At 35.7% G+C, this 15,015-nt stretch overlaps 1 protein-coding gene across 4 annotated transcripts in view; it reads right to left on the minus strand.

Annotated features, from left to right (window-relative positions):
- Positions 1–15,015, minus strand: part of LOC106063124 (myogenesis-regulating glycosidase-like) — a 50,504-nt gene extending 35,489 nt beyond the window's left edge. For 2 of the 4 annotated variants that reach the window (XM_056017634.1, XM_056017638.1), the window contains exon 1: positions 4,788–6,998. Coding sequence is in view for 2 of the 4 variants with exons in the window: in XM_056017623.1 (XP_055873598.1) it covers positions 11,230–11,286; positions 12,570–12,680 (168 nt within the window). In the remaining 2 variants the exon portion in view is untranslated. Of the gene's footprint in view, positions 1–4,787; positions 6,999–11,229; positions 11,287–12,569; positions 12,766–14,970 lie in introns of those variants that run through there. The other 2 variants (XM_056017623.1, XM_056017627.1) reach the window with 2 other exon arrangements.

The following is a 15,015-nucleotide window of genomic DNA, read 5'->3' on the forward strand; positions in this document are numbered from 1 at the left end:
GATTCATGACTGGTCTGGTGTAACCAAGACAGCTTACGACAGTGCTGCTTATTTTGCATCTATTACACAGCATAACTACCAACTTATGGATAACTTCTTCTCGCCGTCACCATAGAAACACATACACACTCCACAACACATAGTATTGCCATTCTATTGTAACAATATTATTTATAACTCGGATCCAGTTTTCAGCCCCAACCATGAAATGGATTTTTAACTATTTGAGCCCCTCAATCGCAGTGTTGAAATGGTTGAAATCTGTCCAATGTAAGTTTGAAATGACGTGGCGGCACATCACAAAACATCCGATTTAAAGAGCAGATATTAAAATATAATTCATACAAATTCCCCTCCTCTTTTCACGTGAGCACTATTCTGACACTCAGAAAGTTAACTATCAGCTTCATGGGGAGACAAGCGAAACTGTCCGGTGCCATGATAACGATGCCTGGAGCGGTTATCTGGATGCACCTGAGGTGTTTGTTGTCCTGACATCAATTAGGATAATAGACCAAGAAGAACTTACAGCTAATGCCGCCAGACAAGCTTTTAAAACTAGTTACCGGCCAATCTGTTTAAGGGGGCTGTCACTTCCGTAACTCTTTCAATGCAGGTAGAGGTTAGCGCCTAGGGCGAGCGCAAGGCCTTGTGATAGACCATGTCGCGACATCTAGTTAACGCTGGCAGAAATACTCGAACATTTTAAATTGTTCAAAAGGTAGTTCTAGCTATTATATGTTACAGAAGTCACAGCAGGTATTACAGATAGTGTTACAGTTTGTTTTTTTCTGACACTTTATTACGTCGGTGTCACCATCTACTGGATGTCACCTTGTGCAGTCCGCATTCCTCTCATCCCCTCGCGACGCCACTGCATTTGAATGATAATGGATCACATGTGCTAGTTGCAAATAGCACGTTACTCCATGCTTTAGATCCACTGATAGGTCTAAATGGACTGTGTTTATATATAGTGTACTATCAACGATATTCTTATATCAGGATGAACACTGCCCTCCATCTTTTTCCCCGTAAAACGCTTTTTAAAAATAAGTATAGAACGTCTCAAATATAGACAAATGTAACAACATTCTAACATTACGATAAAGGTCTTATAACATGCAAAATCTTGTAATAATTTAAGAATTGCGACAAATGTATTTGCAAAATAAACAAACTTGAACATGTAAATTCTCCAACAGCGCGAGAATTCATGAACATTGAACACGAGTACTTGCTGTCAGCCTGAGGATCGCATTAGTCCGCCTCGTCTTGAAGCTACAACCAACAGTTACTTTCTAATCGCATCTCAGACGCAACAAGGAGAACTTCTTTATAGTAAACAAGTTTAACGCTATCAAGAAATGATTTCACGACTTCTTTATGGCAAACAAGCTTAACGCTATCAAGAAACGATTTCACGACTTCTTTATGGCAAACAAGCTTAACGCTATCAAGAGATGATTTCACGACTTCTTTATGGCAAACAAGCTTAACGCTATCAAGAAACGATTTCACGACTTCTTTATGGCAAACAAGCTTAACGCTATCAAGAGATGATTTCACGACTTCTTTATGGCAAACAAGCTTAACGCTATCAAGAAATGATTTCACGACTTCTTTATGGCAAACAAGCTTAACGCTATCAAGAGATGATTTCACGACTTCTTTATGGCAAACAAGCTTAACGCTATCAAGAAACGATTTCACGACTTCTTTATGGCAAACAAGCATAACGCTATCAAGAAACGATTTCACGACTTCTTTAGAGTAAACCAGCTTAATGCTATCAAGAAATGATTTCACGACTTCTTTATGGCAAACAAGCTTAACGCTATCAAGAGATGATTTCACGACTTCTTTATGGCAAACAAGCTTAACGCTATCAAGAAATGATTTCACGACTTCTTTATGGCAAACAAGCTTAACGCTATCAAGAAATGATTTCACGACTTCTTTATGGCAAACAAGCTTAACGCTATCAAGAAATGATTTCACGACTTCTTTATGGCAAACAAGCTTAACGCTATCAAGAAATGATTTCACGACTTCTTTATGGCAAACAAGCTTAACGCTATCAAGAAATGATTTCACGACTTCTTTATGGTAAACAAGCTTAACGCTATTAAGAAACGATTTTACTAAGACAGAACCTCAGCGATGTACTCTTTTTATCTTTCCTTCATCGATTGAATAATATCACCCATTTACATTCCCAGGCAGATAATGACGTGGCTGCTGGTCACTCAGACGTGAGAGGGGCGGGAAAATGGTAAGTCTGGTGAGAAGGATGAACAGGACAAGGCCGAGTACAATGGAATTCAATAAAAGATATGCAGTTCCCGAGAGAATGGTAATGAAGAGATTGCATCACGTTCTTTTTGAGCTACAAACAACGTCATCTAGTTCTGTCTAGCTTGAGTTCAAGAGTCCCAAGAAAGGAAACGTGATGCCCAGCGGACACATTCTGGCCCCCATGGATGGACTCACTAGTAGACTACATGGTCTAAATGTTTAGAGAATAAGTAGCTAGTATTGTAGGGTAATTCTAAGTTATAGACATGCGCACTTGAGCTTATAAAAATACATTGCCGCGAGACACAGAATGATGACGTAGACGCCATAAAAGCCGGTATGTGCCCTGCTTATTCAAGTGCACACATCATACTACAGATCTGTAGACTGACTGCATGTTATTGAAGCCAATATTCGGCAATATTAGACGAAACGATCCCCCCCTTTTTTGTCTGTAAATAAAAAAGTACTCATAACGCTTGTTGGGTAGTTTTCTTATGTACATTAATCTGTTGTGTTCCTTACGTACCGTAGGCCTGCTCGCATAGTTTTGGACAAAGTAATATTTGTGAAACATTTATACAATATTAGCACCACATTCGATGACACCACACCACAATATTAGCACCATAATCGATGACACCACATTGTACTATTTCGTGGAAGAAATGAAAAGGATAAGTCGAGGAATTAAGAAAGTATAGAACATAAATGTTGTTACGAGACATGAAATGTATAATTAACTGGTTATACCACTCACAACTCTCACGGTACAAGCAACGTACCCATTGCTTTAACATTAACGAAGGTTTTGTTTGAGAAATTAAATAAAGATCATCTAATTGTCACGTTAGTTCGCGTACATTGGAGATGTCCGTTTCACTTTCAAGACGCACTCCTAGTGAGCAAGGGCGATTTGACTGCAGTGGCCAGACTAGAGAAGTAGGACGTCCCTAAGGGGAAGGAAAGGCGGTATTGAAACAGATGACCACAAAGTGGGGAGTGCAGTCTTCGTTCAGACAGTGGAATAAAGGCTTCGTTGAAAGATGGGGAAGCAGGCTATTCGTTAACGAAACCAATTTTGAAAGCATGTTTAGAGAGAAAAAAAGTTATAATAATCACAAATTAGAAGAAATGTGATACCTGCAAAGGGAGATAGGAAATGCTCCAGAAGAGGAAATTGACAATTTTTTTTTTATTGTTTTGTTGTGTTTTTAAAGATAGAAATTATAATTTCTGTCAAAATCAATGAGCATTATAGGCCTTCTGTTAGTTCCTGCGAGCTAATTCATGACTTGTAGGATGTCAGAAGCCTCACTTTCGCCCAGAGTTTTTTTTTTTTTTAAAACCTCAACAGTTAATAGCCTTCAGTAAATGTGAGTGAGAATAGTAAAGATTTCAACTATTTTGTTTTTTTAAATCAGTGAATCGTTCTTATCAAAAGTTCGAGTCTACTCAAACTCATGGGTCTATACATTCAATTATTTGATGGCATTAAGACAGGGGTTCTCAACCTGTAGGTCGCGACCCCTTTGGGGGTCGATTGACGATTTGCCAGGGGTCGCCAAAGACCATTGAAAAAATGGATTGTTATTGTCTATTCTTCAATTGCTGTGTGAGTGCGCGAGGGGGGGTGGGGTCGCGGCTAAGTGGGGTATTGTAAAAAGGGGTCGCCGAGCATAGTAGGTTGAGAACCGCCGCATTAAGATGAACCATGCAATGATAACTAAACTGATATTGACAATAAGTGAAGACCAGTTTGTAGGAGCACTAGTTCAGCACCAGGACACAGTGGCACGAATGAGAATGAATGTCCTCGTTGTTCAGTAGTTGCCGCGCAAATGATATATAAACGTGTGCAGCAGACCTGTGTGCAGTTAGGAGAGACAGACCTAAATCAAAGTAGTTCAAAGCGTTTGGTTGCAAACAAATCTTACATCGTGTGTTCACATTCCAGACATGGTACTATATATTTATTTGTATTTATTTATAACAAGTTTAAACTAGAGAACTAATTGGGTTAAAGGTGATATCTGTTTTTTGAGTTGCTTCATGTGTGTGTTTGCGTTGTGCGTGCTCTGCCTTTCTAACGCCTCAACTTCCATTTCACTAAAGATAATTGTCGTAATTAGTGGATGTAGCAATAGAAGACCGGAAGAGGAAATGAGATAATACGTCATTAGTGGGTTCATGAGAACTATTTTCTACAGACGTTAGGAGACAACTCTATTCGTAATTCGGTTTAAAGTCTAGATTAATATTTGAGATTCGTGCGCTATCTAAATTATTTGTCGGAGTTTTGTGTAGATGGTGATAATTAAAACAAATTGTTTCCAAGCCATGTAAAAGAAAGATGTAAGGAAAAGAGAAGAAAAAAAGATACAGAATGAAAAGAAACATGGGAACACGAGAGAAAAAAGAGAAGCATAGTTCGAAATAAATCCACACAGCAAGAATGAAAAGAAGACGTTTCTCTGTCTTGGGCAAACCTTGACCAGAATTAATAGGACACCATCACGGATTCAGAATGTATATTTCCTTGTTCTCTATTATATCCACAACCTACGAATTTCTCACAAAGATGCAGACAATGATGAGCAGAAAAAAAACACAATATTCCAAGTGTCAGTCTGAGTATACAACAAGCTTTCGTCGTTCCAATGGTTTCATCATTAATCCAAGAGGAAACTGCACAAGAACACACACGACCGATGCAATTTCAAAACTTTTCATATATTTGTATATCTAGAGAAAGGAGAGGGGAATAACCAGGACCACGGCTCCAAAGGCTTACAGTCATTCGCCTCCCCTGTTGGCTGTGAAAGCTAAAGATAGGGGGGCGCGTAAAGTTATCGCTCTTCCTCGCGCTGAATCGTTCATTGATCAATGGTCGGCATGAGAGCTGAACCGTCCGGGATAGGAATATGAACAATGGAGAACTACACTTGGATATTTTTGACTTCATCTAGACTACTTTTCAGCCTCCCGCTTCTCAAAAAAATACTCCTACGCACTGGCCCGTGTGTCCGGGACGACGAAGTAGTGAATCCCAATGGCAAGTTTGAGTTAGGGCGATTAACATTGTTAAAAGACATTTCTTGTGAAGAGGCGGTAGGGGACATTATCATGGAAGGGCAGGAGTCTTAATGTGTTATATTTAAAATGTTTTTAATTAAAATTTTAAAAAAAAAATGAAAATTCCCGTAATGATAACAATGTTACAAAGTAGGTTGTAAATAATATGTAACTTAGTCCGTCATTTGGTGACCAATGTTTGGACTGGACCATAAGTAACTACTACAGATATATCAAAAATAAAACATGTGGTTACTGTGTTATCTATTATACACTCTTCGTTTTGAAGATATGAATTAGATAATAGTGATAATGACTGAAGTATTCAATTGTATGAATACAATTAACAAACCGAGGTTTTTCAATCAATTCCTCCTTTATGAAGAATAATGTTGGTCTAAGAAATTCTCCTTTTATTTATTTCCTGTGATCCTTCGATACTGTGAGCCTTACCCAATCCAGTTCTTCTACTACCCCCAGTCCAGCCCATGAGTTCACGCACATGTACCGTACGTACACTGAATACAAGGAAACCTTTGAGTCGAGGGAGGTGACTACCCCTGTAGCCGTGCTCGAGATCAAAGATGTAAGACAAACTAAAGTTTAAGATGATTCTAATTTTGAACGATTACTACAGTCAAACCAGAGATTTTATAGTATGGCCATTTTGGTAGTTAATTTTCTTAAAGGTAATCTGTCAAGTTTCTAGGAAAGTCCTTAGAGACTTTTTTCAAAATATTCGTCCAACAAGTTTTCAACTTTTTGATTCCTTAACCCATGAAGATATCGCAAGCTGATTGGAGGAATGGTAAGAAACGGCGTATACATATATCTATGTATGAGGGCCTACAATATGCATACATTATTCAAATGAGTACGCTTTTCGGAATAGCAAAGTTAGCTGTACCAAGAAGGATCAAGCAACAGCTGATGGTAAACTCAACATTTTATAGTAAAAATATTTTTTTAATATCTCAACGTAACAGACAGATAGACACGATCGCCGTGTTTCCCTAAAAATCAGACTCCCCAGTACGAACATCAACGCGAATATAAAGCAGAAAACTTCATTTCAAAACACAAAAACAGACTTGAAATGGAGCCCACTTCCTGACAATTATTTAAAAAAAAAAGAGTTCCATTTAGAGCGCCAACTGATCCATCTTACAATGGCGACATACAGAGCAACCGACATTTGAACAACAGTTAACAGCGTGGACGAGATGCACTTGGGGTTGGGGAGTGTGAGGGGAAAGGGCGCTGTCCGCTGTCACACACGCACGCCCTCATATTGTATTCATAACAGAAGGGTAAATGGTTACGCTTGTTCCTCTGTTCGCCATTTGGCCTTTCACGCGCTGGAGAATCTGCCCCAGCCGAGGATGTAATCACAAGTGTGGACGGACCATCTGATATTCACAACACTTTATTACAAGCCTTTCAACGGTTCACTGCGCAATGGGCAACTAGGAACAAGCTTACAGTTAATTAAGGCAGAGCGGCACTTAGGGGTGCACTGTTTTCATTAACATTGTTTATTTTTACTGTGGTACAACCATGTCACGTGAATTAAGTTAATAAATGTGACCGATTTGTGGCGTTTCATTTTTGTAGTTCTAGTTGTAATAATGGAAAGAACCGCACTATTACTGCAATACATCTCAATAATGCAACGTTTAACCCCCTTTTTCGATATGAAATAAAATGCATTAATTACACTAATTGATTAATTATTTGTGTTATTGATTCCTGTATTGTCATATGCAATGAATAATTGTGCGGAATTTCAACTTGATCCGAGACTGGGAAGTGGGAGAAACTGTCTCAGTAAGACAGACAGAGTGAGAAGAGATAAGCTTTGTAGAAATGGTGATACAACAATCACGTGTACGCCGGGGATCCGTGAATAGAATGGAATAAACACAAAGCTACTACTGAAACTTTAATACTACGATGTATTAAACTTGAATAGTAGAATAAATAATCACATTGATTACTGTATTTCAGGAATAAAAGCACAAAATAAATAAATTGAAATTTTAAAAAATCCATCCACAGTGAAAGTATTTGGCCAAGCTATATTGTCAATGGTTGCAGGCCTATCGCTTCTTCCTTCACGTTGTACAACCCTTATCTTATCAAAGATGAGGTACATTTCTCGCCTCTTACAGACTATCAAAAGGGAAGAACCCCATATTTACAGCAACACGTCTCAACAATTTTATATTTATTTCCTTTTTTTTTCGCTACCAAACTAAATTAATTAATTACCAATATCATGGCGCCGCGATGTGGAAGCAGAATCGAGACGCCTGAAGCAAGACCTTGTCATTTTTTAGAAAGTAACGGAAAACCGGATTCTCTGATTCTCTGATCACAGCAAATGAAAACTGCGTTCGAAATGAACATAGATCAGAAATTCAAGGTTGAAGACTCAAGACTCAATTAAGAAAGCAACTTGATTATGAGAGTATTGACGAGTCCACATCTTCGCCGGAGGAGTCCTTCAGAGCAGGATATTTCTTAGTGATAGTAGATCAAACATATCTCAATGGAAAAAAAGATTTGAACATATGGAAGCGTATGCTTCACTGCTGGCATTTCTATACAACTTGAATAATGTACGGCTATAGAACTACGGTGATTCGTTGAGGTGCCGCATACATTTTGACAAATTTTTACGTGCAGAATTTACATGTAGAAGATTCACACGATTTAGAAGGAATGGACTAGTCTGCAGAATTCAAGATTTTCTTTTTGAGAATTATTCCCGACAACATCAATGCAGCTAAAATGTGTCTTTGATACGTTTGGCCCATTCAAGATTCTTTTCCCAAGATTGCTGGTTGCATACCTAATTATGCTGACTATTCCTAAATCTTACACGCAGAATGATTACAATAATCACGCAATGTAGTCAAACGGCCAATAGTACGTACAGTACCAACGTAAGATACTATGATTTGTAAAAATAAGGCCTACAGCATTAAAGACGGAAGAGCCCAAAATCGAGATGATGTACGGTATGCAATATATATGTAGGCTATATATATATTGTCTACGCTTAGGGCTCCAGGCCTTATGTAGAACGCTCGCCCAGGGCCCTGCGCACTGCTTAGAACGCTTCTGTGACAGCTGATCAGATAGCAGAAATGTTAGGTAGCAAATCTTCCAGCCCGGAACTTCCCGCCACGACTTCCTGTTTATAGCCACTGGATATTCCACGCAATAAAATAATAAAAGAAAAAAAATCGCAAATCGGTGATGGAAAAAAACTGATAATCACAAACTGCTTGATATTTTCATCTCTCCTGAACCCAGATAAGGCAGGGAGGGGCAGCAATGCGGGAGGGAGGGGGTGGGAGAGACGGCAAGTGAGGAGGTGGGATAATAGAGATGGGTAGATAAAGAAATTTGCAACACAAGTTGAGCAACAGGAACTGGTCAATAGTGACCTTGACCTAATGACTTCATGGGCAAACGTCCAAAAAGATTTTAGTGCAGGACTGATGTAAAGGTTTCTGTTGGTGTGTGTTAAGAATCGCACATTTTTTATGGAAATAGATACTATAAAGCAGAATCAAGATTTTAAAATTTGGAAAGTTTCTAGATTTTAAATGTCCTCATTCAGACCTTGCGATCTATAGGGCAGATGATATTAAGATCATCTGTTTCTATGGCAAAATGATTAACGAGCAAGGTGTCATGTGGACAGCACAACGACCAACCGATTTTACAATTCCCAACTAAAGTCAGGTACCCATTAAAGTTGGGTGGACTCAAGGGCATCCTAAAAATTCAGAAATTCGAAATCCCAGTATTCAGCAAGATTCGAACCCAGGACCCCAGGTTCGGAAGCCAAGCATTTAACCACTCAGTCATCGCTTCCCTTCTAGCTTTAAGGCTTGTTATTATTTTTTTATTAATTAATGCTATATTAAAAATGTATTTCATTTTTATCACTGTCTTGACAAGTACTGTTTTTTTTTAATCTAAAACAAAGCTATCCAGATTTAGTAAGTAACACATTGCTCCAATGTAAAACATTATTCTATAGTAAAACATTACTTCAAAGTAACACATTGCTCCAAAGTAAAACATTATTCTGAAGTAAAACATTACTGCAAAGCCGTAGTGTGTCCAGCTAATGTAAACTTGAGTTTGCCATTAAAAGAAACGGCTACAAAGTTGACAATGGAAAAATTGTGAAACTATTACAAGATACGAAGTATTGTCTAGTATAATGAAGAAATTCAATCAATGTAATAATAGATCGAATTCAGAACACGTTTTAGAGAAAGTTCTAAATACTATCAAAACTTGTCATAGTTATCTCACAATTTCAAGTCCCTTGAGTTCATGGGTTGATAAGGTAAAGCACATTGTTTCTATAGCCAATGGGTCAAAGCTCTTGCTCAAGGACTAGCAGGCATTTTCCCCCAACTTACAAGTTACATCCAAATTTGAACTGAACTAAATTTGCAGTGGAGCTTACACCAATCATTGAAATACTTTAACACCACCATGCCCCCATGTCTCTTAATCCAACACAATATTACTTCAACAAAACTCATTCAAAAGGTTTATCGAAATAATGCAATCCATAGATTAGAAGCTGAATTTGTGTTCTGGGTTGTAATATTTTGAAGCCTCATCCTTTGCTAGAGTTCCATTAAACCTCATCTCTAGGGCGAGTTACAAAGGAAACTATTGTCCTGTGTGAGTTACAAAGAAAACTTTTCTCCTATTGAGTTACAAAGGAAACTATTGTCCTGTGTGAGTTACAAATTTGTGGATGACATGACACTCACATTCAGCAATCAATGATGACTCATAAAGACAACTCAGCTACAAAATTAGGCTAAGAATGTAGTTTGTTTTCAAAGGCTCTGAAGCGCAATATATTGGCACATTGAAAAAGCTTTTAAACATCTATTATAAAGATTTCTTTAACTTAAATTAAATTACAATAAATGTATTAAATATATTTTAGAATAGGACAGAGTTTTATCAAATTAAAAATGAAAATGTCTAGAAGAGAAACAATTGATTTTGAAAAAAAAAAAGAAAAAAAAAATACTTCATCAATCTACACAAATTTAGAGTATATCTTAATATTAAATAGATTTTTATGTATAAGTAAGAACACATCACCGTATCTTCTATAGATTATATAAAATTGTACTAGTGTATTTTAGTGGTGTATTTTAATTTTATAATAATACAATAAGTAAATGAAATGCAAAAATAAATTAGACTTCAAATCAAGAAAAGAAATCCTTTATTTTTAAATCAAACATTATTGATCAGATATTAATTCTTGATTTTTAGAATTAATGTTTAATTAACTTTCTGTTAGATGATTTAATTTAATTAGTCACAATGCATCGGGAAGAGAAGTTTTTAAAAAAATTGAAAATTAAATTCTAAACATAATTATATTAGTCACTTTAAAAAATCTAAACTCTAGCATCCAAAATAAAATTTTATTACAGACAAAAAGATTTATAATACTAACTTTAAAAATTCAGGGGGAAAAAATTATATAATCAAAAAGACAACATTGATAATGTGATTCTAGACAGGTAAATTTTAGGCCAATTATTAAATCTTTTTTTGGGTCACCAGTGAAAAGACAAGTAATACAAGAATGCAAAAATGTATTTGTTTAAGATTAGAAAATGTGTTTAGAAAATTAAAAAGTGAAAACAACATATATGTTGCAACTAATAAACTGAGTTAAAAAAAAAACTTCTAGTAATTTCAGTGCATTAGTTAAAAAGGACACCAAATAAAAATTTTGAAAAAAAATAAAATTGAGGCGCTGGCTAATGCACATAAATATAAATTTAGTACCTCTTCCGTCTCAGGTTCAATCCCACTAGCCACTGAATTATTGTTGGAAGACTTGCGCTTTAAGAAAAGTGTTACAATGAATCAAAATGAGCTCATATACAGTATTTTTTTTCTTTTTATAGTTAGCGAAAGGTTTACAATTAAAAGACAATTTTCCTTGTCTGAGTCTTGTCCTCTATACATAAAACAAGCAAGAAGTGTATAAAAAAAAACATTCCAAGATGATAGGACATTTGTATCTGCTTAAAGATTTGTATTGAAGTGAATGTTGTTAATGTTGTGTGTAACACTTAGTCACATATGTTTGAATTGAATATACATCAAAAGTAACAACTAACAAATAATTATTTTTTTTAAGTCTGTAAATATATGTTTGATTTCTCATATGATAAATCTAAGTCATACAAGTGTAACTTTACTTTAAATATATACAAGTTAATCTAACATTAGCACAAGCTGAAGAGCGCCAAACCAACAAAAAGCTGAGAGAAGAAGCAGGTCTATCTGCAACAGACCAAATCTATCCATGCCACGTAAGCGGATTGGACTTGACAGTCATCTTCAAGTCCATAGAAAATGAGAAATGTGCGCATTTTTGACCACAACGGAGGAGCTATATATCTATACTTCTTCTTCTAATATATAGATATATAGATAGATATATATATAGCACAAGCTTAAATATGTCATAGTTTGATAAATTTATATTCAATTTTATCTTTGCGTAATGTATGTTTTCACTTAAATCTTTATATGCCTTAACAAAACTAAAAATACTAAATTAAGTTTGGTTTACAGCTACAATTGAAACTAAAGAAAATATTCATAGAAGCTTATTGAATACATCTCTTAAACCAAACTACCTAATTAATTATGTCAGACGGGTGGATTAAAATACAGTTACTTTAAGACTGATAAAAAATGTATACATTTGACCTGGAATTAATTAGGTAGACATTGCTGAGAAAGCTCTGTAGCAATTTGGTTGAATGCCCACACTTTCGCAAAGGTAATAGGAAATAAGTACAAATATAAATAAATATCAAACATCATTCATAGTACCACTAGGGGCATGGTACAGTTTACCGGAATCAACCACGAAGGCCAATGACAAATGGAGTTTTAACATTCACAACTAGATTTTCACATGGATACTCGTAGAACTTTGAAGGAACATTTTAATGTATTTATAAGATTGATAATGATAAGAGGATCATTCCAGTGACAGGTTCCATTTAAAATTGCACTCTGACAGCACTAATGAACATATAAAACAAAGGAGAGCATATATATATATATATATGCCAAAATGACATAAAGAAAGCTTAATGAGTAATTACCTTAGGGTCAAATTCCTTTCCATCTTGTGTTTTAACCAAGGGCACACTAACTTCTCTGTTGACCCCAGCCTCTGCACCCCTGTCCTTCTCATTGGCCCGTGAACGAAACATCTTGAATAATGTAGGATTAAGACTCAGAGTATGCCAGATGTCCACTTCATGCAGATGATCATCATTCTGTTTTCAATCTGAAAAACTTATAATAAAATTTTATCTTAAAAAACTTTTTGTGATGGCCTCTCTAGAGGAAACAATTTATAACTGATGATAATCCAGCGTCCATTCTTATGAAACTGTAAACCATTTTCTCTTTTAATGCCCCTTTCTAATCCACCTTAGGCAAAACAAGAACAATATTTAATACTAGAGCTAAATACTAATAAATAAGATTCCTAACAAATACAAATCATGGGTAATTAAATAATGCATTGTTAATTACACTAAACACACCTCACACATGCACATTCAATTTCGGTCATATGGCTGGGTAGCTTCAAATACTACAATGACTCATGAATCAGTCACAGCTCCAAGGGTGAGCTCAAGACTACACGCTCCATCATAGCCCTAAGCCTAACACCCATTAAAACAGGGAAACAGTGAAACTGTAGCACACCCAGATTATACAGCTAGAAAGCTCTCTCTGCTATAAGAACAATACGGGAACTAAGCGTGTTGTAAACACACACAATATTATTCACAACAAAACACGGAAATAAAACTTCACAAGCATACGATAACTACCACTACAGCCCAACATAACCAACACTCTGTTCAGCAGTGCTGAACAACTGAAAAAAAACACACATTATTTTTCCTTGGCACAGTCTGCAAAAGAGCTCACAGCTCAGCATCAAAAAGCAGGCTAGAAGAAGAGAAAGAATAAGTGATGATAGAAAATATCAAAATATTAATAACTGTGATTCTAAGAACAAATTAGATTTAGATACTCTGTTTTGGACCTTTTACTACTAGAATTCGCTTTGGATTTTAAGTCAACCTTAGTCCAAACAGACATTATTTTTGAATAATTAAGAGCAAACCACATGCTCTGATACAATTAATTTTTGAACCCACTAAAGATTAAAGTCAGAAAAAATCAGTCAACTACTGCAGAGTTTAGTCAACTCAAGAGAAGAAAACATTCACTCAGATGTTACAGGCTACAAATAAAGATAGAACGATAGATCTGATCTAGATCTAGAAAAGAGTCTGTAAAAACAATGCTACTTAAGTAAAGGTCATCTGTTTCTGAGGCTCACAATTAATGAGGGTGTCATATGGCCAGCACAACGACCAACTGCCTTTACTTTTCCCAACTAATGTCAGGTACCCATTTGAACTAGATGGACTCAGAGGCACCAAATATCCCAAAATTAAAAATCCCAGTCTTCACCAGGATTCGAACCCGGAAGCCAAGTGCTTTACCACTCAGCCACCGCTCCTCTCTACTTAATCATATGATGATTCAATTTTCAATGAGACTCAATCAATGTATAGATTCTAGATATAGACTAGAGACTCAATAATTAATTTAATTAATGATTTTTATTCATCATAAATATTGAAAGTACTAACTACTAATCATATTCATAATCATATGATAATGACACTTGACACTATGAGAGTTTAACTAACTTATTTTTTACTAAGTAACTTCACTAAAACTATACATATATATATATGGAATGGGTTGCCTGAGCTAGCCAGGAAAACCAGTGACTTGTGACTTAGCAGAATTTAAGTCATTGGTTAATTATATGCATGACTGAATGCATGGCGGCTTACGCGTAGGACGTAATCATCTTCTTTTTTGAAGTAACGTCTGTATTATATAAGATAAGATGAATCTAGAATCTAAATCTAAGTCTAGACTCTAAGTAATAAGACTAGATTATCACTAGATCAGTAGATCTCTAGACCTAGATAAAAAAAACGTAGATATTCTAATTACTAATATTAATATTAAATATTAAAAATTATAAATAGTAATACTAATCATGAGTCTAAATAGTAAAATAATAGATCTAGAATTATAGTTTAATGTTAAATCAAATGTCCACTAGACATTAAGACTAGAGAGATATTATTAAAGTGTACAATAATATAGATCTATATAGACTATATCAATGATGAATGAACTGCCTAGTGCATGCCCCCGACCCCCCCCCCGGTGGGTAGTGTAGTAAATAAGTAATCTATTCAATTCTAATTCTTGACCTCAGTCTAGACTCTCTTTTACTCTCTATATATTTATAATATTAATCTAGATCTATATAATATCTAGAAATTCTAGATTTAGAATAACGTAATATATCTCCAATGTTCGAATCTATAGTAGTATAGTCTATAAATTTAATTTAGATCTAGATCTACATCTAGTAATCTGCAAATGGTCTACCTTTGGAAGGTAAATTTTATCATATAAGCATAAAAAATATCGAAT

The sequence above is a fragment of the Biomphalaria glabrata genome, chromosome 1 (assembly GCF_947242115.1).
Source record: "Biomphalaria glabrata chromosome 1, xgBioGlab47.1, whole genome shotgun sequence".
In the NCBI taxonomy this organism is placed as follows: Eukaryota; Metazoa; Mollusca; class Gastropoda; family Planorbidae; genus Biomphalaria; species Biomphalaria glabrata.